Raw genomic sequence first — 23,195 nt, forward strand, 5'->3', positions numbered from 1 at the left:
TATGGATAGAGGGGAGACGGACACGTTCCTCTAGGAGATTGGCAGAAACTCTACCACCAGAGGAGGGGTTAAATAGACTACACATTTGAACCACCTTAATCGCTTAAGGACACCATTGGCCAATTTTATGGCTCAAAGGCCCAGATACCAGTTACTAAGACCTGCTTTAGTGACTTCTGGCCTTAACGAGGGGACCTAGAAGCCAAATTCCAATATTGTACACATGAAGTTGTGTCATTCTGAACTTTATTCGCAACGTTATATTCCATTTTGTTGCGACTGGAGTGATACCTCTCCGTCCATTCTAGCAGCAGGCTACATAGATAATGGAACAACTGGATATGGGAAACTCTAGTCTCACAAAACTGAATATAACATTGCGGAAAAGTTCGGAATGACACAATTACATGTGTACAATATCTAAAGACCTGCATTACTATACTGAGAGCATTATCGTTTAAAAGATGACATTTTTTTAGCATTTACTCTACTTTCAGAGCACCCGTATTGCACAACGAGGATGAGGGAGAGAATCACTGTTTGGGGTTTCTCACAAACACGTGAAATCGCACAAAAAAAAAGTGTCTGGACCCTTCTATAACATGCCATTTACATTCAAAATACAGATTTGTTTGTAAAAAAAAATATAAAAAAAAATCGAACTTCTCCTTTAAGGTAAGAGTCTGGCTGGTATCGGGTACCCCTAGAGCAGTGTTTCCCAACTCCTGTTCTCGAGTACCCCCAACAGCACACATTTTTGTTGTAGCCCCAGACAAATACAACTGCGGCCTCATTTATCAAAATGCGTACAAAAAAGACTAAACCTTGCATCCGCCAGTTTTTCCGTAAAGATTGGTATTTACCAATTCTGAACTTGAAAGCATGCATAGCTCCACGCAAATCTCAAACCATGCAACTTCTAGTGGTATTGCAAGCAAATATTGTTATTTTGGCAGAAATTGAGGTGTTTGATGCACAGGAATTCTAAGAATGTTAGGCGAACAAAAACATTAAAACCTTGGTCTAACGATAACACAGATGCATTTGCCGTTGGTATGAAGATCGCATAGCAGCATGTTGCCTAATATATTTATTTAACTTTAATTATATAGACCTAAATCATATTACAGGACATTTCTCCTTTTCTGACGACTGGTTATTCCCGCTTCGCAACAATTATTAGGCTACCATTTATCCATCACTCATTCAATAGCCAACCATAGACTGATAGCCTATATGACAGTATGGGTAGGCCACAGTATTGCTTTGCGACAGGAGCGAGACATAATAGCCTATTCATCTCAGAGCATATACCAAGGCAGGAGATTGTGTTTCTATCTTCTATTGATAAACAAAATATTGAACAACAATTAGATTCTTGCATAGAAGTGTGGGCTGTAGCATTTACTTTTAAAATGTTTCGAATGGACAATCAATCTTGCAGTACGCGTGGACAGTGTTTGGCACTCGCTATAGGAGGCATATGTCACTGCAAAATATTTTAAAAAACATTCTGCACACACATGTACAGAAATGTGATCAAATGTGCTATTGCGATTTATTTTAGAAACTATCCTGGCCCAGCTCCAGCATCTTCAAATCATACAGCAAATTTGGGAATTTTTGTTATCATAAAATGTGAATGGAGGGCGTTTTTCAAGTCAAGTTTTAGTGCTTGTTTACAAGCCCACAAATATCGTATGGCTCTGATTTAACAATGACAACATGCGTATATGTTGCGTGCGACAGTTTGATACATTTGTTACACAAATCCTAGAATCTCCACGTACCTCAGAACTAAGTAAGACATGTATGCAAGGTTGATAAATGAGGCCCCTGGTTCAATTGTCAAGGGCTTGATGATTAGTTGACAAGTAGAATCAGTTGTGCTTGTTCGGGGGCACAATAAAAATAATGTACTGCTGGGGGTACTTGAGGACTGGAGTTGGGAAACACTGCCCTAGAGAGTGCTCTGGTTCACCCAATATCCGATCATCAACACATATGTATTCAAATTCATGCTTTTTAGGTGCTGTGAAATAACTTCTAACAAGGCATTGCTTATAAGGTCAAAATGCATACGGCCTATTTGAAACAAAAGTGCAAGCAGCTAGCAAAATTCAAACATCCTCTAATTAAATGTTTTCTCTAAATGACTAAATAAACAAAACGTTGTAACAGTTATTCATAATTTGGAGCAGCATACATTGTAAAACGTGCAAAGAGGAGTTCTATAAATGTTGAACAGCATGTTAATTGCTAGGTTAACATCGCTCTATTGAAAAAGGAGAGCGGAAAAGAGTTTCATTCAATACCGCTTAGTATTTTCATAATTTCTTCTTCAGGATGTGGATAGTGAACCTCTCTGTAGGTGTACCATCACCAGTACTCTTTGACCTGTGAACTTGTGACCTCTAAAATGTGGCAGACACACAAAAATGGCCCCAGAAAACAGATGTCTGAAAGACCTCAAAGTATATCAGAAAAAGGTAGTGTACAGGGGTAAGGATATGACAGCAGTAGCCTTTGAAATGCAGTAGGACTGTTCCAGTGACTTTGATAGGGTAGGGCAGCAGAGGGGGGGATCTATACTGCACACGGGTTGGGAAGGTCCTCAAACACAGGCTGCTCTTCGATCCCTCGCGCAAACAGCTTGATCAACTGGCAGTGCACTCTGGAAGAGCAGAAGACAAAGAAGTCAAATGTTGACTTTCTGCACTGCACTTTCAGAAGTGGGTTACAGTGTATTCGGAAAGTATTCAGACCCGTTCACTTTTCCCACATTTTTTTACGCTACAGCCTTGTTCTAAAATGTATTAAATAGTTCCCCCATTAATTTACATACAATACCCAATAATGACAAAGCAAAAACGGCTATTTTCAGGTCTCTCCAGAGATGTTCGATCGGGTTCAAGTCCGGGCTCTGGCTGGGCCACTCAGGGACATGCAGACGCTTGTCCTGAAGCAACTCCTGCGTTATCTTGGCTGTGTGATTAGGGTCGTTGTCCAAATGGAAGGTGCACCTCCTGAGCGCTCTGGAGCAGGTTTTCATCAAGGATCTCTCCCTCGATCCTGGCTAGTCTCCCAGTCCCTGCCGCTGAAAGAAATCCCCACAACATGATTCTGCCACCACCATGCTTCACCGTAGGGAGGGTGGCAGGTTACTTACAAACTTGACGCTTGGCATTCAGGCCACAGAGTTCAATCTTGGTTTCATCAGACCAGAGAATCTTGTTTCTCATGGTCTGGTGCCTTTTGGCAAACTCCAAGCATGCGGTCATGTGCCTTTTACTGAGGAGTGGCTTCAGTCTGTCCACTCTACCATAAAAGGCATGAATGGTGGAGTGCTGCAGAGATTGTTGTCCTTCTGGAAGGTTCTCCCATCTCCACAGAGGAACTCTGGAGCTCTGTCAGAGTGACCATCAGGTTATTGGTCACCTCCCTGACCAAGGCCCTTCTCCCCCAATTGCTCAGTTTGGCTGGGCGGGTCTTGGTGATTTGGCCGAGTCTTGGTGGTTCCAAACTTCTTCCATTTAAGAAAGATGGAGGCCACTGTGTTCTTGGGGACCTTCAATGATGCAGACATTTTTTGGCATCCTTCCCCCGACACAATACGGTCTCGGCGCTCTACGGACAATTCTTTCGACCTCATGGCTTGGTTTTTGCTCTGACATGCAATGTCAACTGTGGAACCTTATATAGACAGGTGTGTGCCTTTCCAAATAATTTCCAGTCAAATTAATTTACCATAGGTGAACTCCAATCAAGTTGTAGAAACATCTCAAGGATGACAAATGGAAACAGGATGCACCTGAGCTCAATTTCGAGTCTCATAGCAAAGGGTCTGAGTGCTTATGTCAATAAGGTATTTCAGTTTTTTTATTTGTCATGAATTTGCAAACATTTCTAAAAAACAGTTTTTGCTTTGTCATGATGGGGTATTGTGTGTCGATTTATGAGCTGATTTTTTTTTTTTTTTATCCATTTTAGAATATGGCTGTAATGTAACAAAATGTGGAAAAAGTGAAGGGGTTTGAATAGTTTACGAATGCACTGTATATTTCCACAACAGGTTATAGGGAGTGGTGACGCACCCGACTTCAATGGCAGCATGGGGGAGGATCTCGCCGTCACAGTTCCAGCTGCTGTAGGCAGGGCTACAGCTGCAGGCCGGGTGGTCTCGGCAGATCTGGCTGAAGAGCCTCTTGCCATTCTCCCTCAGGTCCAACTCGGAGTCACTCTGGCAGTAGCGCGGCGTGAAGCGGAAGCGCCGCACACGGTGCACTTCTACAAAGGTCATGTCAAACTGAAGGGAAAAGAGCCAGAAGTGAGAAAATCAACTCCCTGAAACAGGGAATTGAAGAGTTAACACATCTCATGCAAACATTCCTATGGACCCGGGTTGGAGTAGCCATAAAAAACATGACATCATTGCAGTAGCCCCACCCAGTGTGGTTACCTGGTCGTATTTGCTGGTGTGGCGTAGCAGGTGGCGCAGGAAGTTGAATCGGGAGCACTTGCGTACGAGGATGAGGTCGGTGGTGCCGTCAGCGAGGTGGGCAGCGGGGGACAGGCCCTTGGGGCTTCGGGGACAGGCACAGCTCATACTGGCCGCGTTGATGGCCAGGAACTTCCCTCTGATCACCCGCCACCCCCCTTTGTATTCTGGGATAGAGCAGAAATAGAGGTTGGTGCTTTTGAAGTACATGCATAGTGTAGGTTTTTGTAGAGACCCATGGTGTGTGGGCTTGAGGTCATATGGGTGTTCAGGCAGAAATACTTACCACTGTCTGAAACATCTGGATCAGTCTCGCAAATCTCTGGGGCATCCTCGGAATACAGTTGTCCGTTGTGTTGGCATATGAAGCACCTGGAACTCAGTGATGGAGTGAGGACAGGGGAGAATGAAGTTGGCTAGCCAAATCTAGATGATATTTACATAGACAAACATGTGGGTATAATACTAAACTACACAATTGGTTGTGGATATTATTGGACAGGTTGCATTTGTACAGTAGTACTTACCCAGCTCTACACCTGGTCTTGTCTCGTGGAGTTCCCAATATGTCAGTTGCTGGTAGAAAAGACACAGTCCCTTCATAGTAGTGATGTGTGAGAAACGTCTTAAAACCTGCACAAACATTAGCATACAATATCATTAGCAACCAATGGCAACAGTCTACCGCAACAGTATTACAATTTTCCAGCAGTATTAGAAGTTTCCTAAGTGTTAAAGCTACTCTTCTGACCTACCTGAAAAGTCGTATCTGGCTGGTCCCATCCATCGTTTCCTTTCGCTGTCTGCCAACACGTCGCCATAGAAACCGTACCCAAGCAGGGACACAGAGTACCTCAGGAATGTGTTGTTGTGATGGACCGAGCACACGTCCATTGGCTGGGCATCTCCTGTGAAGAGACCACCCCCCCCAATTCTAGTATGAGTAATCCTCCACAGATGTGTGTAGTACAGTGTCCTACACAGGTGTGACGGATGTGTACTTTTACTATAAAACATACACACTGGTGGAAGGAGTTATAGGAGGACCAGCTTTATTGTAATGGCTGGAATGGAATAAATGGAACAAAGGCAAACATGTGGTTTCCATATTGTAAATGAGCCTGTCCTCCTATAGCTCCTCCCAACAGCCTCTGATACACCAGAACAACGCACCCACATGCACTCAAACTCACATACATGCCTACACCCGCTCATTCGCCTACACACACCTCCAGCAGTTTCCTCTCATCTCAAATGAGAATAAGTAGGTCACCTGCTGTCACTTGTTGGTCAGCTGAGTGTGTGGTAGGGTTAGCATAGAAGTAACAAATGTGACAAACATTTCTGTGCACAATAGAGTCCTGGGGAATTACCTGGAACGGTGATAAAAGGTGGCTTATGCTACTTATCGGTGCAGTGTAAGCATTTTAGTTACACTTCCTTTTAAAGGCATTTTAATGGGAAGTCCTGCCAATATTTCAATGTGGATAACTGCACTCACCCACTATGATGTGTAAGGCCGAGGTCACAGGGTCGTTGATGCCTACAGTTGCATAGCAGATGCAGTCCGTTGAACCTGGATAACACACACAAACAACGGTACCTTATGTTTCTGACTACACAGAAAAAAATACTCTGCCGTGTGTGAGCATGCAAGACAGAACAGTGGAACGTGGAAATCAGCACACAGATAAGATACTGTAGTGTACATGAAATGGAACTCATCGTTGACGTATTAGTTTGTAAACGGACACAGTCAGTTCATAAACCGTGACACGATAAGATGGGACATCTTGTCAACATCAGCTATTGATAGCTTATGACGTAATCATTGCCAGGGCCGGTCCTGGCCGTTCTGCTGCCCTAGATGAGACAAAAATAATTGCTGCCCCTGAAAGAAGTCATAGTAAGCAAAATGACGTTAAAAATATGTCTAAAATACGTATTCTTCCAGACGTGGAAGGTAAGTTCAATTTCGATTCTGAATGAAAAGGTGAAAATAGGTATTTTCCGGGCATTGAAAATACATATTTTACAGACAATGAAATCAGGATAATTTTCAGTTCTGAATGAAAGTTGAAAATATGTAATTTATAGACGTCTATGTTTAGGCCAAAATCTGAACCAAAAATCAAAGTCTATGGACGTGGAAATCAAGGCCGGTCGGGACTGAACAACAACAACAAAAAAGAAGTCCAAAAGGTGTCAGCGTCGTTCTGTGCTTACTGAGGTATAGCCTACAACAGGGATGGGCAACTAACTACAGTCCTCGGGGGCCGGAGTGGTGTCACTTTTCGCCCATCCCTAGTCAGTCAACGCAGCTGATGAAACTAATTGCATTCTAAACTGAAGATTATGATTCGTTGATTATTGGTGTCAGTTGTGTTACCCGGGGCAAAAGTATGACACAATCAGACCCCAGAGGATTTGTTGCCTATCCCTGGCCTAGTGTCGCTTGAAATAAAATGTATGTGGTAGGCTAACAGTTTGTAAAACACCAAAAGAAATAGAAGGCCGGACCAACAACAAAAAAAGACGTCGGCGTCAGTTAGTGCTTATTGGGGCGTTGTTTACCATGTCAGCCCACAATGGAATGTCCATCCATGTGGTAAGCCCGTTTTATCTCCAGCCTGTAGGCTACAGAAAAAGCCACGTACATTATCCGCTACATAATTTATGTTAGATCCTTTTTTTGACAGAATTTTGGTGGAGTGCCGCAGCGATCCATCTCTCCAACAGCACCCAGGAGAGGCTAGCTGCGAAAGGACAAGATAAATATTTTGCGTCCTTGCCTTTGACAAAGTGGGCACTACTTATCATAGGGCGGCATCAGCACTCACCTCAAAAGCCAACATGCCACTGGTTGAGAGAAATTGTCATTTTTGGGCAAAATTATGTGAGGTTTTATGTGTTGTTGTAGGTGCGTCTTGGTCAGTTTGGCTCAGAAAATGCTGCCCTTGTCAATCTGCCACCATAGGCAGCCGTCTATTGCTGCCTAATGAGCGGGGCGGCCCATTGCTGTGTCAAAATAGTGGTGAGTGTGTATGCTCTAACCTGCGGGTATAATGCCGATGCGCAGAGTACAGGGTACCAGCTTCTCCTCCGGGCTGTTCTGGTCCACGCCGTTGTCCCTCTGGATCCGGGAGACCAGGCCGTGAACCATTTCACTGAACATGCCGTCCCCGCCCACACACACCACTCTGCATAGAGGTCAAAGGTCAGGTTGCACACAGAGGTCAAAACAACAGCACTAATGTTTTTGTTTGCTGTTTGAGAGGAAGAATATACTGGGCCTGGGATGGTTTTTAGTTCAACTCTGAATATGACTGACGTTTGGGCTGAAAACCAGAATACAAAGAGGGGCTTCCCAAACAGACTTTTGATTACTATAGCGACAAGGACATTGAGAACCCCGCAAACCGGGAACATCTAGTTAGGGTTTTATTTAACATTAGGATGACAACATCCCAAAAGCATTCAACTAATGTTTTAGTTTATTTCAGAAAATGTTAAAAAATGTAATATTTGCACAACATATGTAAAACCACCACAGAACGTTCCCTTAATGTTCTTATTAGGTTTCCAGGTAACGTAATAACAAAAGGTTTCCTGGGAAAGATCTTGCAACATCAGCCAAATATTTTTATACAAACATTGTATAATCAGCATCACAACTGGACAGTTTTTGTGTTATTAGAACCTTTCGTGGCAACCTAATGAATGTTCTGGGAACATTCACAGAACCAATTTTGGTTTGCTGGGAAATGTCTCCATCCATGACTCACCCATCATATTGCTTCAACTCAGCCTCTGTCCTCAGGTGGTCCCTGGCATGATTGGCATGCTCTGTAACTATGACAACCAACGACAAGGAAGGCGTTAGACATCTCAGCATGCTTTACATTTTTCTTTCAAGTGCTTCCTGTAGATGGGATACACTTGAAAAGTTATGATTTTAAATCAATACATTGAACAGGTTTACAATCGACTAGACGATATCGCTTGACGGTTTCATAATTTGTACTTTGGGAGTAATCCTTCACTAGCTTGGAGCAATATATTGAATAAGCATTTTCCATAAAGAATTCTAGCCCCAAGCAGCCATGTACCTTCTCTAACCATTATAACAATGTGTAGCTAAAGGAATAGTTTGTTTTCATGATTTCGTACCCATTTTAGATTTATATTCTAAAAAATGCTCAACTATTAATATCTTGATATCAACCCAAGCTTCTATATTGTTGAAAATACAATTGGTCATAATTTGTGACTATGAAATGACGATGTCCACAGTGGTTCTCCAGTCTGAGAAGTAAAACGAATGTAAAGTAATTCAGTATTCATCGACCATCATGCTATCCATTAAGGAACTTGGGTGATGGATGGCGGCGGTAAATTATGTCACAATCCTGTGCGGCCTGAGAGAGCTTGTGCCCATTTGCCTACAGTGAGAAATGTGACTTGGGCCCATAAAGACTCATCTTTTATTAAAGCATGTTTAATGTTGTTGACAGGAACTCACCAATCACGTGCGTGGAGATGGAGGCAAGGGTGAAGAGAGGGGCAACTTTCTGCTCGTAAATACGCTCGCCTTGCTGCTTGCCCCCATAGGGGTTGATGTACACCAGCAAATGCTTGGGTCTGCTGGCTGAAAAAAGTCAAGTGAAAGATGTTACTGGTTTTTCCGGAGAGAAGGGCATAACAGTACCGACTGAGGCCCATACTCATTTCTGAGTTAGCCTTGCAACTAGACTTCACAAATCATATTCAGTGACTAACAGTGTACACTGAATAGAGAGTCAGTAATACTCAGCCATACTCAGTGCTGTGAGCTGCTCTCTGATGGTCTGGACCCACTGCTGACACAGTGCCCCCTCTAGACAGTGAAAGGTGACGTCACTACACCGCCAGCGGTGCTGCCTCGCTCTCTCCACATAGGACACTGTGGCAGGGGGACACAAAGGCAGTGACGGGAGAGAGGCTTAACAGAACATAGATTTACTTTGCAGTATCATCTACCATATTGAGTCCAATATCTGTAGATTGCTCAAGATCGTCAACATTCTTACCTGTGAATGCGTATGGATAGGCCTCAGCCGATTTCTGAGGCATTTTCTGCCACCTGCCGTCATCTTTCGTCCCGCTGTCCACATCGAGCTCCCTGACTGCTAGGATCTCAGACACTGACACGCCGTGACTGTTACCTGTTAAACACACACCAAATCAATCCGTCACAACGTGGTAGGAACCAGTGATATACCCTTTATAAATTAAATTCTTAGAGAAAGGGAAAAGCACACGCAGACAGATAACTGTGTGCTAGGATAATCTATTTTCAAACTTTTTTTTTTTTTACCATCCCAGCCAAACAAACTGGTCAGGCTGTATCAATTACAGCTTGGATAGCTTTATTCTAATAAAGTTGAATGGGTTGAAATGGGAGCTTTAATGGACTAATTAACAGTTTGATTTCAGCATTAGGGTGGAGCTAGTGTTGGGCTGAGAAGGCAGGGAGTGGAAGAGCCATTAGTCTTGTATGTCTGACGACCATCATAGAAAACGCTTTTGATGGATAATAACACAGCAGGTGAGATTATTTGAAGGCAGATGAGATCTTTCACTATAGTCCAAACAATACCATAGTTAGCACAATGCCGACATTAATGGTGCCTCTTATTACCAGCCTACGGCCCTTTCCTGCAGTCATCATCATTATCATGATCCGAGTCTGCATTCATTTGACTTTGTGCCCACTGCCCAGCTCAGTTCTATAACAGCTCTATAGGAAATCAGAAACATTAATGACCTCTGAGTGACTTCTATGTTCATCATTCATTAATGCAATCCATAAAATGGCCTGTTGTGGCACAACAGAGGCCATAAGAGTTGCATTATAATAAAAATACAGTTCATTTATGCCTGCATACCACAACCCAACTAGCTGAAATCGAATGCAGTTTGTGTGCTCAATGAAGTCACTTTTCAGCTATCACAACCTGTTTATGACATGTCACTACTATGACATTGTCATATAGTCTTCGATGAAAGTCTACCGTTGCCGGAAGTGACAAAAAACCCATTGGCTGAGGAGTGTAAATAGAGGCTACTACAGAGGAGAGGGATGGTGCAGTGACTTGGCTCAACAGGCTGCGAGGCACTATCCGTGTACCTTTACACACAGCCCTGAGGACACGGATTATGTGACAAGAGGCATGGAGGGAGAGGGGGTTTTGGAGAGTTTGTAGTGTGAGGAAGAATTAAAAATACACTGAGTATGGAGAGACTTCAAAAATCCTGAAGCCAATGTCATACAACATTCATGGAAGAGACACGTGCACAGGTGTCAAGTTAGGATTCAGGCCAGGGTGCTGAGACACAGACTGAAGAGAAAGGGCATGACTCCAGTCACTTTTTATGTGTAATGGTTTTTCTTGGCACAAACTCAAGTCACGAGCATAACACTGATCTGGTTAATGATTACCTCAGAGAGACTCGGTTGATGGTGCTAATCCTGACAATGTCTCCCAGGACCTAACTGAGAAACACAGCACAGACGGATGGCCAACGATAACAACATGCTCGGAAACAGCCACCAGAAAGCAATTCAAATGGGGAAATCTGGGATTGGTAAATCAACTTTTGGACTTCTTGAAGAATATAATGTATAAGTGACTAATGAGCTTTAGTTCAACTTTTTTTTCAACTTTTTGTAAGCAATATAATTGTAAACAAACTGTATAGCTTCAAAACATGGTTTAAACTATACTTTTGATCTCATGGATGGTCAGTCTTTGCATCCATATCTCCAGCCCCATCCCTCAGCTGTTTTCCAAAACAGTGTTAATGAAAATGAAACAACGGGAACCATTTCTGTCTGGGCCTAGACACACAGCAGTGTACGTATGAATCACTGGGATGATGCCCCATTCAATTACATAACCTACCCACTGAGGGTTCAAAAGCCTCAGTGAAATCTCACACTGTTGCACAATGAGATGAAAATGCTACACAATAGCAGGAGGCAAGAGCAATACAAAAGTGGAATGACATGGTAAATATCAGTTTATATTAGCACGAGAGCGACAGAGCTTTATAAGAACAAAGGATAATTCCCTCTAAAATTTAACTGCTGTGGTTCACGGGCCGTGAGGGTGCCAGTAACGTAACGCCGGAGAGACACTAAGTATCACATTGGTCACGTTGCAATGCACAGCCTATTCACATTTAATGATGAAGCAAAGTGGCAACAGGACACAGGAGTGTCATTGTTCTGTTTGCTACAGGTTGTTAACAACAGATGGCTCTCCTGGAGGTACGGAGAGCCCAAATGAAAACCATACATCAACTGTGATGACTCAGCAAATTGTAGGTGTTAAACACACACGATGGAAAGCACCTGATCATTTTTAAGTCATGAGCATTAAAACACGTACATTTTACACCCCCCCCCCCAGATCCAATGTCTCCAAGTTGAAGGGGTGCCATCCCTTTTACAAAACAGGTCAGGTCAAACCAATTAGGTCAGAGAACATTTTATGTCCACAAGGTTCCCCCTTTTTCAAACAAACGTGTTGCAGAGAACGTGGTTCATCACACCCTAGGACTTCCTTGACCACACGTTTTGTACATACTTATCAAGGTTGCGAACGTACTGAGCCATTTATGATGTGAGTGTGTGATTCCCTGTGGGAACACCACTGTTGGCTGAGGGCAAGAAATAACAGCACACTCCACTACAGCTAGGACCACTAGTCACCACTACACAAGCAGCTAACTGTATTTGATGTAGGCCTACATAGGCTAAATAGGATGTAAGGGACCTTTTTGCAATGACTTTGAAGTCCTACTCGTCAAGCTGAACTTCAAAATCCAGCCTGATTCAGGAGACCTCTAATCATAGCAAATGGTTTTAATTTAATCTCGCCAACTTTTCTGTCTTCTAAATCTGATCTGATCTAGAGGAACCCCATCAAATACAGCTGGCAAAAGTACTTCAAACTACTCACTCTAGCGAACACGTCACCCAATTCTTTGACCACATTGTGGTAAGTGCTCCTACCTGACTCTCCTTTGTCTCTGCGCAGAAACTTAGGAAAACAGAAACCTGGAAGGGGAACAGTGGAGTTATTGTGGTTGGTTGCATCAAGATGAGCAAACGCTTGATATTTAAATTTTCCACCCTGGAATATGGATTTTTTTTTTGCTAAATAAAACTTTAAGAACATTCTGCATTAGCTTGCTTTACAATTTAGCCAGGGGAGTTCAAAGTTAAGAAAGCGTTTTTCCCTCAGTAAACCACAACAATGGCACCACAATGAATTCATTGGAGGCCAAGATGCAGCAGATTTTGTTACTGAAGTCAGTAGTGTGTTCGAGGGAAGGAGCCAGCATTTGATTAAGCAATCCTACTCCAAGATAAGGTCGTATGTCATTCGATCCCTTTCAGCTAGAGAATGTAAAAAAATATTCTTATGAGAAATGCGTAGAAATGCATTTACCCTTTAGGCCTTTTGTGAAAAAAAGTTATTTTTCTCAAAGACTTCATTCCCCTTCATCTGGAAAGATGATCATTTCAATAACGCTCTTTGTGATTGCTCATTTTCAGGCGTGATGTCCTTGAAACATCCAGATATCTGAATTGAATGCTCTTTTTACAGCTCCTGAAATGAATAGGCTCGACTCCAAAGCCCATCCATTCTGAAATAAAAGGAGAGACCTTTGACAGCCTCAAGACGTAAGATGGCAGATAGAAGGCATCCAAAGAACTAACACGATACAGGGAGGCTACTAGTCGATCTCTACACAGATCTGGTGCCTCCAGAAAGCATTTACACATCCATTGACTTTTTCCACATTGTTGTGTTACAAGCTGAATTTAAAATGGATTCCATTGAGATTGTGCCTAGGCCAGTGACACACAATACTCCATAATGTCAAAGTGGAATTATGTTTATACATTTTTACAAATGAACTAAAAATGAAAAACTGAAATGTCTTGAGTCAATAAGTATTTATGGCAAGCCCAATAAATAAGTTCAGGAGTAGAAATGTGCTTAATAAGTCAAATAATAAGTTGCAGGCACTCACTCTGTGTGCAATAAGTGTTTAACATTTTAATGATTACCTAATCTCTGTACCCCACACATACAGATAATTGTAAGGTCCCTCAGTCGAGCAGATTCAACCACAAAGACAAGGAAGGTTTTGCAATGCCGCACAAAGAAGGGAACCCATTGGTAGATCGTTAAAAAAAGCAGACATTGAATATCCCTTTGAGCATGGTGAAGTTATTAATTACACTTTGGATGGTGTATCAATACTCCCAGTCACTACAAAGATACAGGCAGGCTTCCTAACTCAGTTGCCAGAGAGGAACATCAAGGCGGTGACCCGTTCCTGTAGGTTCATGCTCTACAACATTCGCAGAGTACGACCCTGCCTCACACAGGAAGCGGCGCAGGTCCTAATCCAGGCACTTGTCATCTCCCGTCTGGACTACTGCAACTCGCTGTTGGCTGGGCTCCCTGCCTGTGCCATTAAACCCCTACAACTCATCCAGAACGCCGCAGCCCGTCTGGTGTTCAACCTTCCCAAGTTCTCTCACGTCACCCCGCTCCTCCGCTCTCTCCACTGGCTTCCAGTTGAAGCTCGCATCCGCTACAAGACCATGGTGCTTGCCTACGGAGCTGTGAGGGGAACGGCACCTCCGTACCTTCAGGCTCTGATCAGGCCCTACACCCAAACAAGGGCACTGCGTTCATCCACCTCTGGCCTGCTCGCCTCCCTACCTCTGAGGAAGTACAGCTCCCGCTCAGCCCAGTCAAAACTGTTCGCTGCTCTGGCACCCCAATGGTGGAACAAACTCCCCCACGACGCCAGGTCAGCGGAGTCAATCACCACCTTCCGGAAACAACTGAAACACCACCTCTTTAAGGAATACCTAGGATAGGATAAAGCAATCCTTCTAACCCCCCCCCCCCCCCTTAAAAGAGTTAGATGCACTATTGTAAAGTGGTTGTTCCACTGGATATCATAAGGTGAATGCACCAACTTGTAAGTCGCTCTGGATAAGAGCGTCTGCTAAATGACTTAAATGTAAATGTAAATGTAGGAAGGAAACCGCTCAGGGATTTCCCCATGAAGCCAATGGTGACGTTTAAACAGTTACAGAGTTTAATGGCTGTGATAGGAGAACACTGAGGATGGATCAACAACATTGTAGTTACTCCACAATACTCACCTAAATGACAGAGTGAAAAGAAGGAAGCCTGTACAGAATAAACATATTCCAAAACACACATCCTGTTTGCAATATGGCACTAAAGTAAAACTGCAAAAAAATGTGGCAAAGACATTAAATATGTCCTAAATACAAAGTGTTATGTTTGGGGCAAATCCAACAACACACCACTGAGTACAACTCTTCATATTTTCAAGCATGGTGGTGGTTGCATCATGTTATGGCTATGCTTGTCATTGGCAAGGATTAGGGAGGTTTTCTTGGATAAAAATAAACAAAATAAAGCTAAGCACAGCCAGTATCCTAGTGGAAAACCTGGTTAAGTCTGCTTTCCAATAGACACTGGAAGACAAATTCACCTTTCAGCAAGACAATAACATAAAACACTAGGCCAAATATATATATATATTTTTTAACTTATTTTGTAAATAGAACTTCTGGACACTTCAACTATGACAGACAAAATGAGAAAAAAAATCAAGAAAATCACATTGTAGGATTTTTAATGAATTTATTTGCAAATTATGGTGGAAAATAAGTATTTGGTCAATAACAAAAGTTTCTCAATACTTTGTTATATACCCTTTGTTGGCAATGACAGAGGTCAAACGTTTTCTGTAAGTCTTCACAAGGTTTTCACACACTGTTGCTGGTATTTTGGCCCATTCCTCCATGCAGATCTCCTCTAGAGCAGTGATGTTTTGGGGCTGTTGCTGGGCAACACAGACTTTCAACTCCCTCCAAAGATTTTCTATGGGGTTGAGATCTGGAGACTGGCTTGGCCACTCCAGGACCTTGAAATGCTTCTTACGAAGCCACTCCTTCGTTGCCCGGGCGGTGTGTTTGGGATCATTGTCATGCTGAAAGACCCAGCCACGTTTCATCTTCAATGCCCTTGCTTATGGAAGGAGGTTTTCACTCAAAATCTCACGATACATGGCCCCATTCATTCTTTCCTTTACACGGATCAGTCGTCCTGGTCCCTTTGCAGAAAAACAGCCCCAAAGCATGATGTTTCCACCCCCATGCTTCACAGTAGGTATGGTGTTCTTTGGATGCAACTCAGCATTCTTTGTCCTCCTGAGTTTTTACCAAAAAGTTCTATTTTGGTTTCATCTGACCATATGACATTCTCCCAATCTTCTTCTGGATCATCCAAATGCTCTCTAGCAAACTTCAGACGGGCCTGGACATGTACTGGCTTAAGCAGGGGGACATGTCTGGCACTGCAGGATTTGAGTCCCTGGCGGCGTAGTGTGTTACTGATGGTAGGCTTTGTTACTTTGGTCCCAGCTCTCTGCAGGTCATTCACTAGGTCCCCCCGTGTGGTTCTGGGATTTTTGCTCACCGTTCTTGTGATCATTTTGACCCCACGGGGTGAGATCTTGCGTGGAGCCCCAGATCGAGGGAGATTATCAGTGGTCTTGTATGTCTTCCATTTCCTAATAATTGCTCCCACAGTTGATTTCTTCAAACCAAACTGCTTAACTATTGCAGATTCAGTCTTCCCAGCCTGGTGCAGGTCTACAATTTTGTTTCTGGTGTCCTTTGACAGCTCTTTGGTCTTGGCCATAGTGGAATTTGGAGTGTGACTGTTTGAGGTTGTGGACAGGTGTCTTTTATACTGATAACAAGTTCAAACAGGTGCCATTAATACAGGTAACGAGTGGAGGACAGAGGAGCCTCTTAAAGAAGAAGTTACAGGTCTGTGAGAGCCAGAAATCTTACTTGTTTGTAGGTGACCAAATACTTATTTTCCACCATAATTTGCAAATAAATTCATTACAAATCCTACAATGTGATTTTCTGGATTTTTTTTTCTCATTTTGTCTGTCATAGTTGAAGTGTACCTATGATGAAAATTACAGGTCTCTCTCATCTTTTTAAGTGGGAGAACTTGCACAATTGGTGGCTGACTAAATACTTTTTTGCCCCACTGTATTTACCACCACAAAACAAAGCTGGCACTAAGACCACTCTCAACCAACTCTAAGGCCAAAAGTAAACAAGAAAATGCTCTCCCAGAAGCGGCGCTCCTAGTGGCCAAGGACTTTAATTTGTTTGCCTGCATATCACCATTTTTTTTTACCAGCATGTCACATGTGCAACCAGAGGAAACCACCATTTGGCAAATCTGACCATAATTCTATCCTCCGGATTCCTGCTTACAAGCAAAAACCTCTGTCAGGTTGGATGACAACGCAGAAGTGGCTTCGGTACAAGTCTCTGAATGTCCTTGAGTGGCCCAGCCAGAGACCTGAAAAAAGCTGTGTAGCGACACTCCCCATCCAACCTGACCAAGCTTGAGTGGATCTGCAGAGAAGAATGGGAGAAACTCCCCAAATACAGGTGTGCCAAGCTTGTAGTGTCATAGCCAAGAAGCCTCGAGGCTGTAATCGCTGCCAAAGGTGCTTCAACAATGTACTGAGAAATAGGTCTAAATACCTATGTAAATGTTATTTAAAAAAATAACAAAAATAGCAAAATAATGATAAACTGTTTTTTTGATTTGCCTTTATGGGGTATTGTGTGTAGGTTGATGAAGGAAAAAACAATTTAATACATTTTAGAATAAGGCTGTAACGTAGCAACATTTGGTGAAAAGTAAAGGGATCTGAATACTTCCCGAAAGCACTGTACAGTGTACCAGCCAAATTGTATGGAGCTGCTCTGGAAAGTCACAGTTTTCCCATGCCATTTAAAAACACTAGCCAGATCATTCCTATGTGTACAACTGTACTGGTTTGGCTATCAACAACCACAGAAAGCGGTCGACCGATTAATTAGGGACGATTTCAAGTTTTCATATCAATCAGTAATTTGCCTTTTTGGACGCAGATTATGGCCGAATACATTGCAATCCATGAGGAAACTGCGTGGCAGGCTGACCAGCCGTTATGCAAGTGCAGCGTCAACAGGAGCTTGTGGCTGCAATGAGCCAAGGTAAGTTGCTAGCTAGCCTTAAACTTATCTTATAAAAAAAAACAATCTTCACATATTCACAACTTAACTACACGTGGTTGATGATATTACTAGGTTAACTAGCCTGTCCTGCGTTGCATATAATCAATGCGGTGCCTGTTAATTTATCATCGAATCACATCCTACTTCAACTTCGCAAAACGGGTGATGATTTAAAAAAAGTGTAGTCGCAAAAAAAAAAAAAAACATTCGTTGCACAAATGTACCTAACCATAAACATCAATGCCTTTCTTAAAATCAATACACAGAAGTATATATTTTCAAACCTGCATATTTGGTTAAAATAAATGCATGTTAGCAGGCAATATTAACTAGGGAAATTGTGTCACTTCTCTTGCGTCTGTGCAAGCAGAGTCAGGGTATATGCAATAGTTTGGGCCGCCTGGCTCGTTGCGAACTGTGTTTCTTCCTAACAAAGACCGTTATTAATTTACCAGAATAATACATCATTATGACATAACATTGAAGGTTGTGCAATGTAACAAATATTTAGACTTAGGGTTGCCAACCGTTCAACAAAATACGGAATGGTTCCGTATTTCACTGAAAGAATAACGCTTTGTTTTCTAAATGATAGTTTCCGGATTTTACCATATCAATTACCAAAGGCTCGTATTTCTGTGTGTTTATTATAATTAAGTCTATGATTTGATATATCAGTCTGACTGCGTGGTGGTAGGCAGCAGCAGGCTCGTAAGCATTCATTAAAACAGCACTTTACTGCGTTTGCGAGCAGCTCTTAGCAATGCTTGATGCTCAGCGCTGTTTATGACTTCAAGCCTATCAACTCCCAAGATTAGGCTGGCAATAGTAAAGTGCCTATTAGAACATCCAATAGTCAAAGGTATATGAAATACAAATGGCATAGAGAGAAATAGTTGACGCGTGATAATTCCTATAATAACTACAACCTAAAACTTCTTAACTGGGAATATTGAAGAACTGGGAATATTGAACCACCAGGTTTCATATGTTCTCATGTTCTGAGCAAGGAACTTAAACATTAGCATTTTTTACATGGCACATATTGCACTTCCACTTTCTTCTCCAACACTGTGTTTTTGCATTATTTAAACCAAACATGTTTCATTATTTATTTGAGATTAAATAGATTTTAGTTATGTATTATATTAAAATATTGTTGTAATTGAGTATTCAGTATTGTTGTAATTGTCATTATTACAAATATATATATAAAAAAAATTATAAAAATATATTTAAATTATTATTATTTTTTTTAAATAATTTATAAAAAATTTAAAAAAAATTAAAAAAAAATTGGCCGATTAAATCGGTATCAGCTTTTTTTGGTCCTCCAATAAATCGGTATCGGCGTTGAAAAATCATAATCCGTTGACCTCTAATTCAAACCCTTGGTAGGTCATATGCATGCCATGCAGGACTTCTCAGCTCTGACTTAGAGTGTTCACTTTTCATCATTATACTAATATGGATGGGCTCCCATTTTTACATTGGACTGTTTTTGAACATTACAACATCTGATGGAAATATGTGCCACGAACTACATTGTGAAAGTAACATGCTAGGCCTTCCTCCATCTCTTGACAGAGAAAGTGATGGGAATGTTTGCTTTTGTTAAGGGTCCAATGTTAGAAAGAATGTGGCGAGTAAGCCTACTAAAGGGCATGCTGTCTACTTCAGAATTAGGCTGCAGACAAGAGTGCAACTCAATATGTGATAACGATCGGATTAACTGCAAAGGTGTTACTGTTCGTGCTACTGAGGGGTTATTCAAGGGCATTAATAAATGGTAAAGGATGCTGCTGGTCAATTCCACTTTAAAATGTATGCCAAACAAAAAACATTGATTTTCAAATATTTCTCCTTTGCATATTTGGGTATTATTCTACACACTGGCTATTATTTTCATCCGCTGCCAAACAAGACCACATTTGTTTCGTCAGGACCAAATCTGAACCAATCACAGAAGTATATGTTTCACATCAAAGTACAGCTCAGTAGAGTACATTACAGTAGAGTTTAGTACGGTACAGTTAGGTCTGGCTAATATGGCCTAAAAATCATATCTCCATTTTTATCAAACCTATGGGCGATTCACGATATATCTACATTTAAAAAAAATGTTTTCTCTAAATAAGCGTTGTTGTACAATTAAAAGGTCAAATACACTGCAATACAAACAGCCAGCAAAAATCGAATGAATTTAGGGCTTGTGAAGTTATACCTAGGCTAAATTTAAGCCTCCCCCAAACATAAGACCCACTAATAATTTAATGATTTTATCAAAATAGTTTAGTCAGCTTTTTTTGTTGCAATAATCACTGATCTGGCTTTGAAGTCTATGAAAATTCCCTTTTTTGTTAAACATTTAACTAGAACCATGCATAATGACTTCTTGTAGCAGGCGTTAGGCTATAGAAAAATAACACAGGTCTCATCAACAATCACTCAAGCCCAGTGCTTGTGATTAGCCAGCTAATCTTTATATTTCAAGTTTAGCCAACTTGGGATTTATTTGCAAGCTAACAAGGTTGAACAGATGAATTGTTATGAACACACCCTTCTGTCGGTCTCCAACTTTTTGAAAAGCATGTTAGCCTGTCCACTTTGTTCATATGTTTGATGGATTCTATTAAAATGTAACATGTTTCAAGTTAAACTGTACAGTCGTGGCCAAAAGTTCTGAGAATGACACAAATATTAAATTTTCACAAAGTCTGCATGATGGCAATTTGCATATACTCCAGAATGTTATGAAGAGTGATCAGATTAATTGCAAAGTCCCTCTTCGCCATGCAAATGAACTGAATCCCCCAAAAACATTTCCACTGCATTTCAGCCCTGCCACAAAAGGACCAGCTCACATCATGTCAGTGATTCTCTCGTTAACACAGGTGTGAGTGTTGACGAGGACAAGGCTGGAGATCACTTTGTCATGCTGATTGAGTTTGAATAACAGACTGGAAGCTTCAAAAGGAGGGTGGTGCTTGGAATCATTGTTCTTCCTCTGTCATCCATGGTTACATGCAAGAAAACACGTGCCATCATCATTGCTTTGCACAAAAAGGGCTTCACAGGCAAGGATATTGCTGCCAGTAAGATTGCACCTAAATCAACCATTTATCAGATCATCAAGAACTTCAAGGAGAGTGGTTCAATTGTTGTGAAGAAGGCTTCAGGGCGCCCAAGAAAGTCCAGCAAGCGACAGGACCGTCTCCTAAAGTTGATTCAGCTGCCGGATCGGGGCACCACCAGTACAGAGCTTGCTCAGAAATGGCAGCAGGCAGGTGTGAGTGCACAGTGAGGCGAAGACTTTTGGAGGATGGCCTGGTGTCAAGAAGGGCAGCAAAGAAGCCACTTCTCTCCAGGAAAAACATCAGGGACAGACTGATATTCTGCAAAAGGTACAGGGATTGGACTGCTGAGGACTGCGGTAAAGTAATTTTCTCTGATGAATCCCTTTTCCGATTGTTTGGGGCATCCGGAAAAAAGCTTGTCCGGAGAAGACATGGTGTGCGCTACCATCAGTCCTGTGTCATGCCAACAGTAAAGCATCCTGAGACCATTCATGTGTGGGGTTGCTTCTCAGCCAAGGGAGTGGGCTCACTCACAATTTTGCCTAAGAACACAGCCATGAATAAAGAACGGTACCAACAGATCCTCAGAGAGCAACTTCCCCCAACCATCCAGGAACAGTTTGGTGATGAACAATGCCTTTTCCAGCATGATGGAGCACCTTGCCATAAGGCAAAAATGATAACTAAGTGGCTCGGGGAACAAAACATCTATATTTTGGGTCCATGGCCAGGAAACTCCCCAGACCTTAATCCCATTGAGAACTTGTGGTCAATCCTCAAGAGACAGGTGGACAAACAAAAACCCACAAATTCTGACAACCTCCAAGCATTGATTATGCAAGAATGGGCTGCCATCAGTCAGAATGTGGCCCAGAAGTTCATTGACAGCATGCCAGGGCGGATTGCAGAGGTCTTGAAAAAGAAGGGTCAACACTGCAATTATGGACTCTTTGCATCAACTTCATGTAATTGTCAATAAAAGCCTTTGACACTTATGAAATGCTTATAATTATACTTCAGTATTCCATAGTGACATCTGACAAAAATATCTAAAGACACTGAGGTAGCAGACCTTGTGAAAATTAATATTTGTGTCATTCTAAAAACTTTTGGCCACGACTGTACGTTGGGCCTACAGAAATAAATGCCTATAAAAACGTATTTTTCCAACAACAAAAAATGTATTAAGTCAAGTTAGTTAAGAACAAATTCTTATTTACAATGACGGCATACCAAAAGGCCTCCTGCGGGGATGGGGGCTGGGATTAAAAATATAGGACAAAACACACATCACGACAAGAGACAACACAAAGAGAGTCCTAAGACGGCAACATAGCATGGCAGTAACACATGACAACACAGCATGGTAGCAGCACAACATGGCAGCAGCAGGTTTAGTTTGGCAGCTGGGGTGAAAGAGGAGCAATTACGATAGAGGAAACCATGTCTAGATTTAACCTTAGCCTGCAGCTTTGATATGTGCTGAGAGAAGGACAGTGTACCGTCTAGCAATACTTCCAAGTACTTGTATGAGGTGACTACCTCAAGCTCTAAACCCTCAGAGGTAGTAATCACACCTGTGGGGAGACCTGTTTATCCACTTGTCCACCAGACAAGGAGGTGACTGAAAATCTTGTTGTGTTGTTTGATGCAAGAAACCACTTAACAAAATATTCCCATACCATTATTACAGAGAATCAGATAAATTATGCTACCCTCTGCCTATTGGCTACTTACCTTATTCAAGCCTGTCTCAAAATACAACACTGACTCTTTAAGACACAAAAAAAGCTCTTACCTAGAAATGTACACGTTTTGTGCTCTTGTAGGAAGCAATCACTCCATTGCTGACCACAAAGTATCCATAACTGGGCTAATAACTCACTAACTAGCAAAGGATATGAGGAAAATGTGCTCATGTGGCTACATGCAGCTCTTGCTTTGATCTCAAAACAAGCGCATCTACTCACAACCACAGCTGTAAACACAATCCAGTTCAACGTAAATGGCACAGATCCATATATGGCAAGTCTGTCTACAACAAAATCTCTTGCATAGTTCATTTTGTTTCGGTATGTTGCACTGAAGGTGGCTAATATTGCATTGATTCGATCACAATTCCCACAATAAAGGGAAACGTTGCTAGTGTTAACAGGCAAAACTCGTTGAGTGAAGTTCAATCTCGTGCTTCTCTCAGTGGGCTGATATTTCTTCTGCACTGCAGTCCCGGGGGCGCAGCTTAGATGGAACATTGGTCTTGACTGATAAGGGCTGAGGAAATATAAGCGCCTTGTCTGCAAAATTAACAAAACAAGGCTATGTCATTGTACAAGCAAGCGTCACTGCTGAGGTTACCACCTTTTTGAAGATTGTGTTTCACGATAACATAACCAGCTGATACTACAGTTTTGATAAC

General features: G+C 42.0%; 1 protein-coding gene across 1 annotated transcript in view; it reads right to left on the reverse strand.

The window, feature by feature from the left end:
• Nucleotides 1-261: 261 nt before the first annotated feature.
• Nucleotides 262-23,195, reverse strand: part of LOC120066130 (ceramide kinase-like) — a 29,557-nt gene continuing 6,623 nt past the window's right edge. The window contains exons 2-13 of the mRNA XM_039017269.1: nucleotides 9,568-9,702; nucleotides 9,318-9,440; nucleotides 9,021-9,146; nucleotides 8,284-8,350; nucleotides 7,553-7,698; nucleotides 6,000-6,074; nucleotides 5,254-5,406; nucleotides 5,026-5,131; nucleotides 4,785-4,870; nucleotides 4,460-4,665; nucleotides 4,095-4,306; nucleotides 262-2,674 (exon numbers count right to left, since the gene is read on the reverse strand). Coding sequence (XP_038873197.1) covers nucleotides 2,587-2,674; nucleotides 4,095-4,306; nucleotides 4,460-4,665; nucleotides 4,785-4,870; nucleotides 5,026-5,131; nucleotides 5,254-5,406; nucleotides 6,000-6,074; nucleotides 7,553-7,698; nucleotides 8,284-8,350; nucleotides 9,021-9,146; nucleotides 9,318-9,440; nucleotides 9,568-9,702 — 1,523 coding nt within the window. The 3' untranslated portion in view covers nucleotides 262-2,586. The remainder of the gene's footprint in view (nucleotides 2,675-4,094; nucleotides 4,307-4,459; nucleotides 4,666-4,784; nucleotides 4,871-5,025; nucleotides 5,132-5,253; nucleotides 5,407-5,999; nucleotides 6,075-7,552; nucleotides 7,699-8,283; nucleotides 8,351-9,020; nucleotides 9,147-9,317; nucleotides 9,441-9,567; nucleotides 9,703-23,195) is intronic.

Source organism: Salvelinus namaycush, chromosome 21 (genome assembly GCF_016432855.1).
Source record: "Salvelinus namaycush isolate Seneca chromosome 21, SaNama_1.0, whole genome shotgun sequence".
In the NCBI taxonomy this organism is placed as follows: domain Eukaryota; kingdom Metazoa; phylum Chordata; class Actinopteri; order Salmoniformes; family Salmonidae; genus Salvelinus; species Salvelinus namaycush.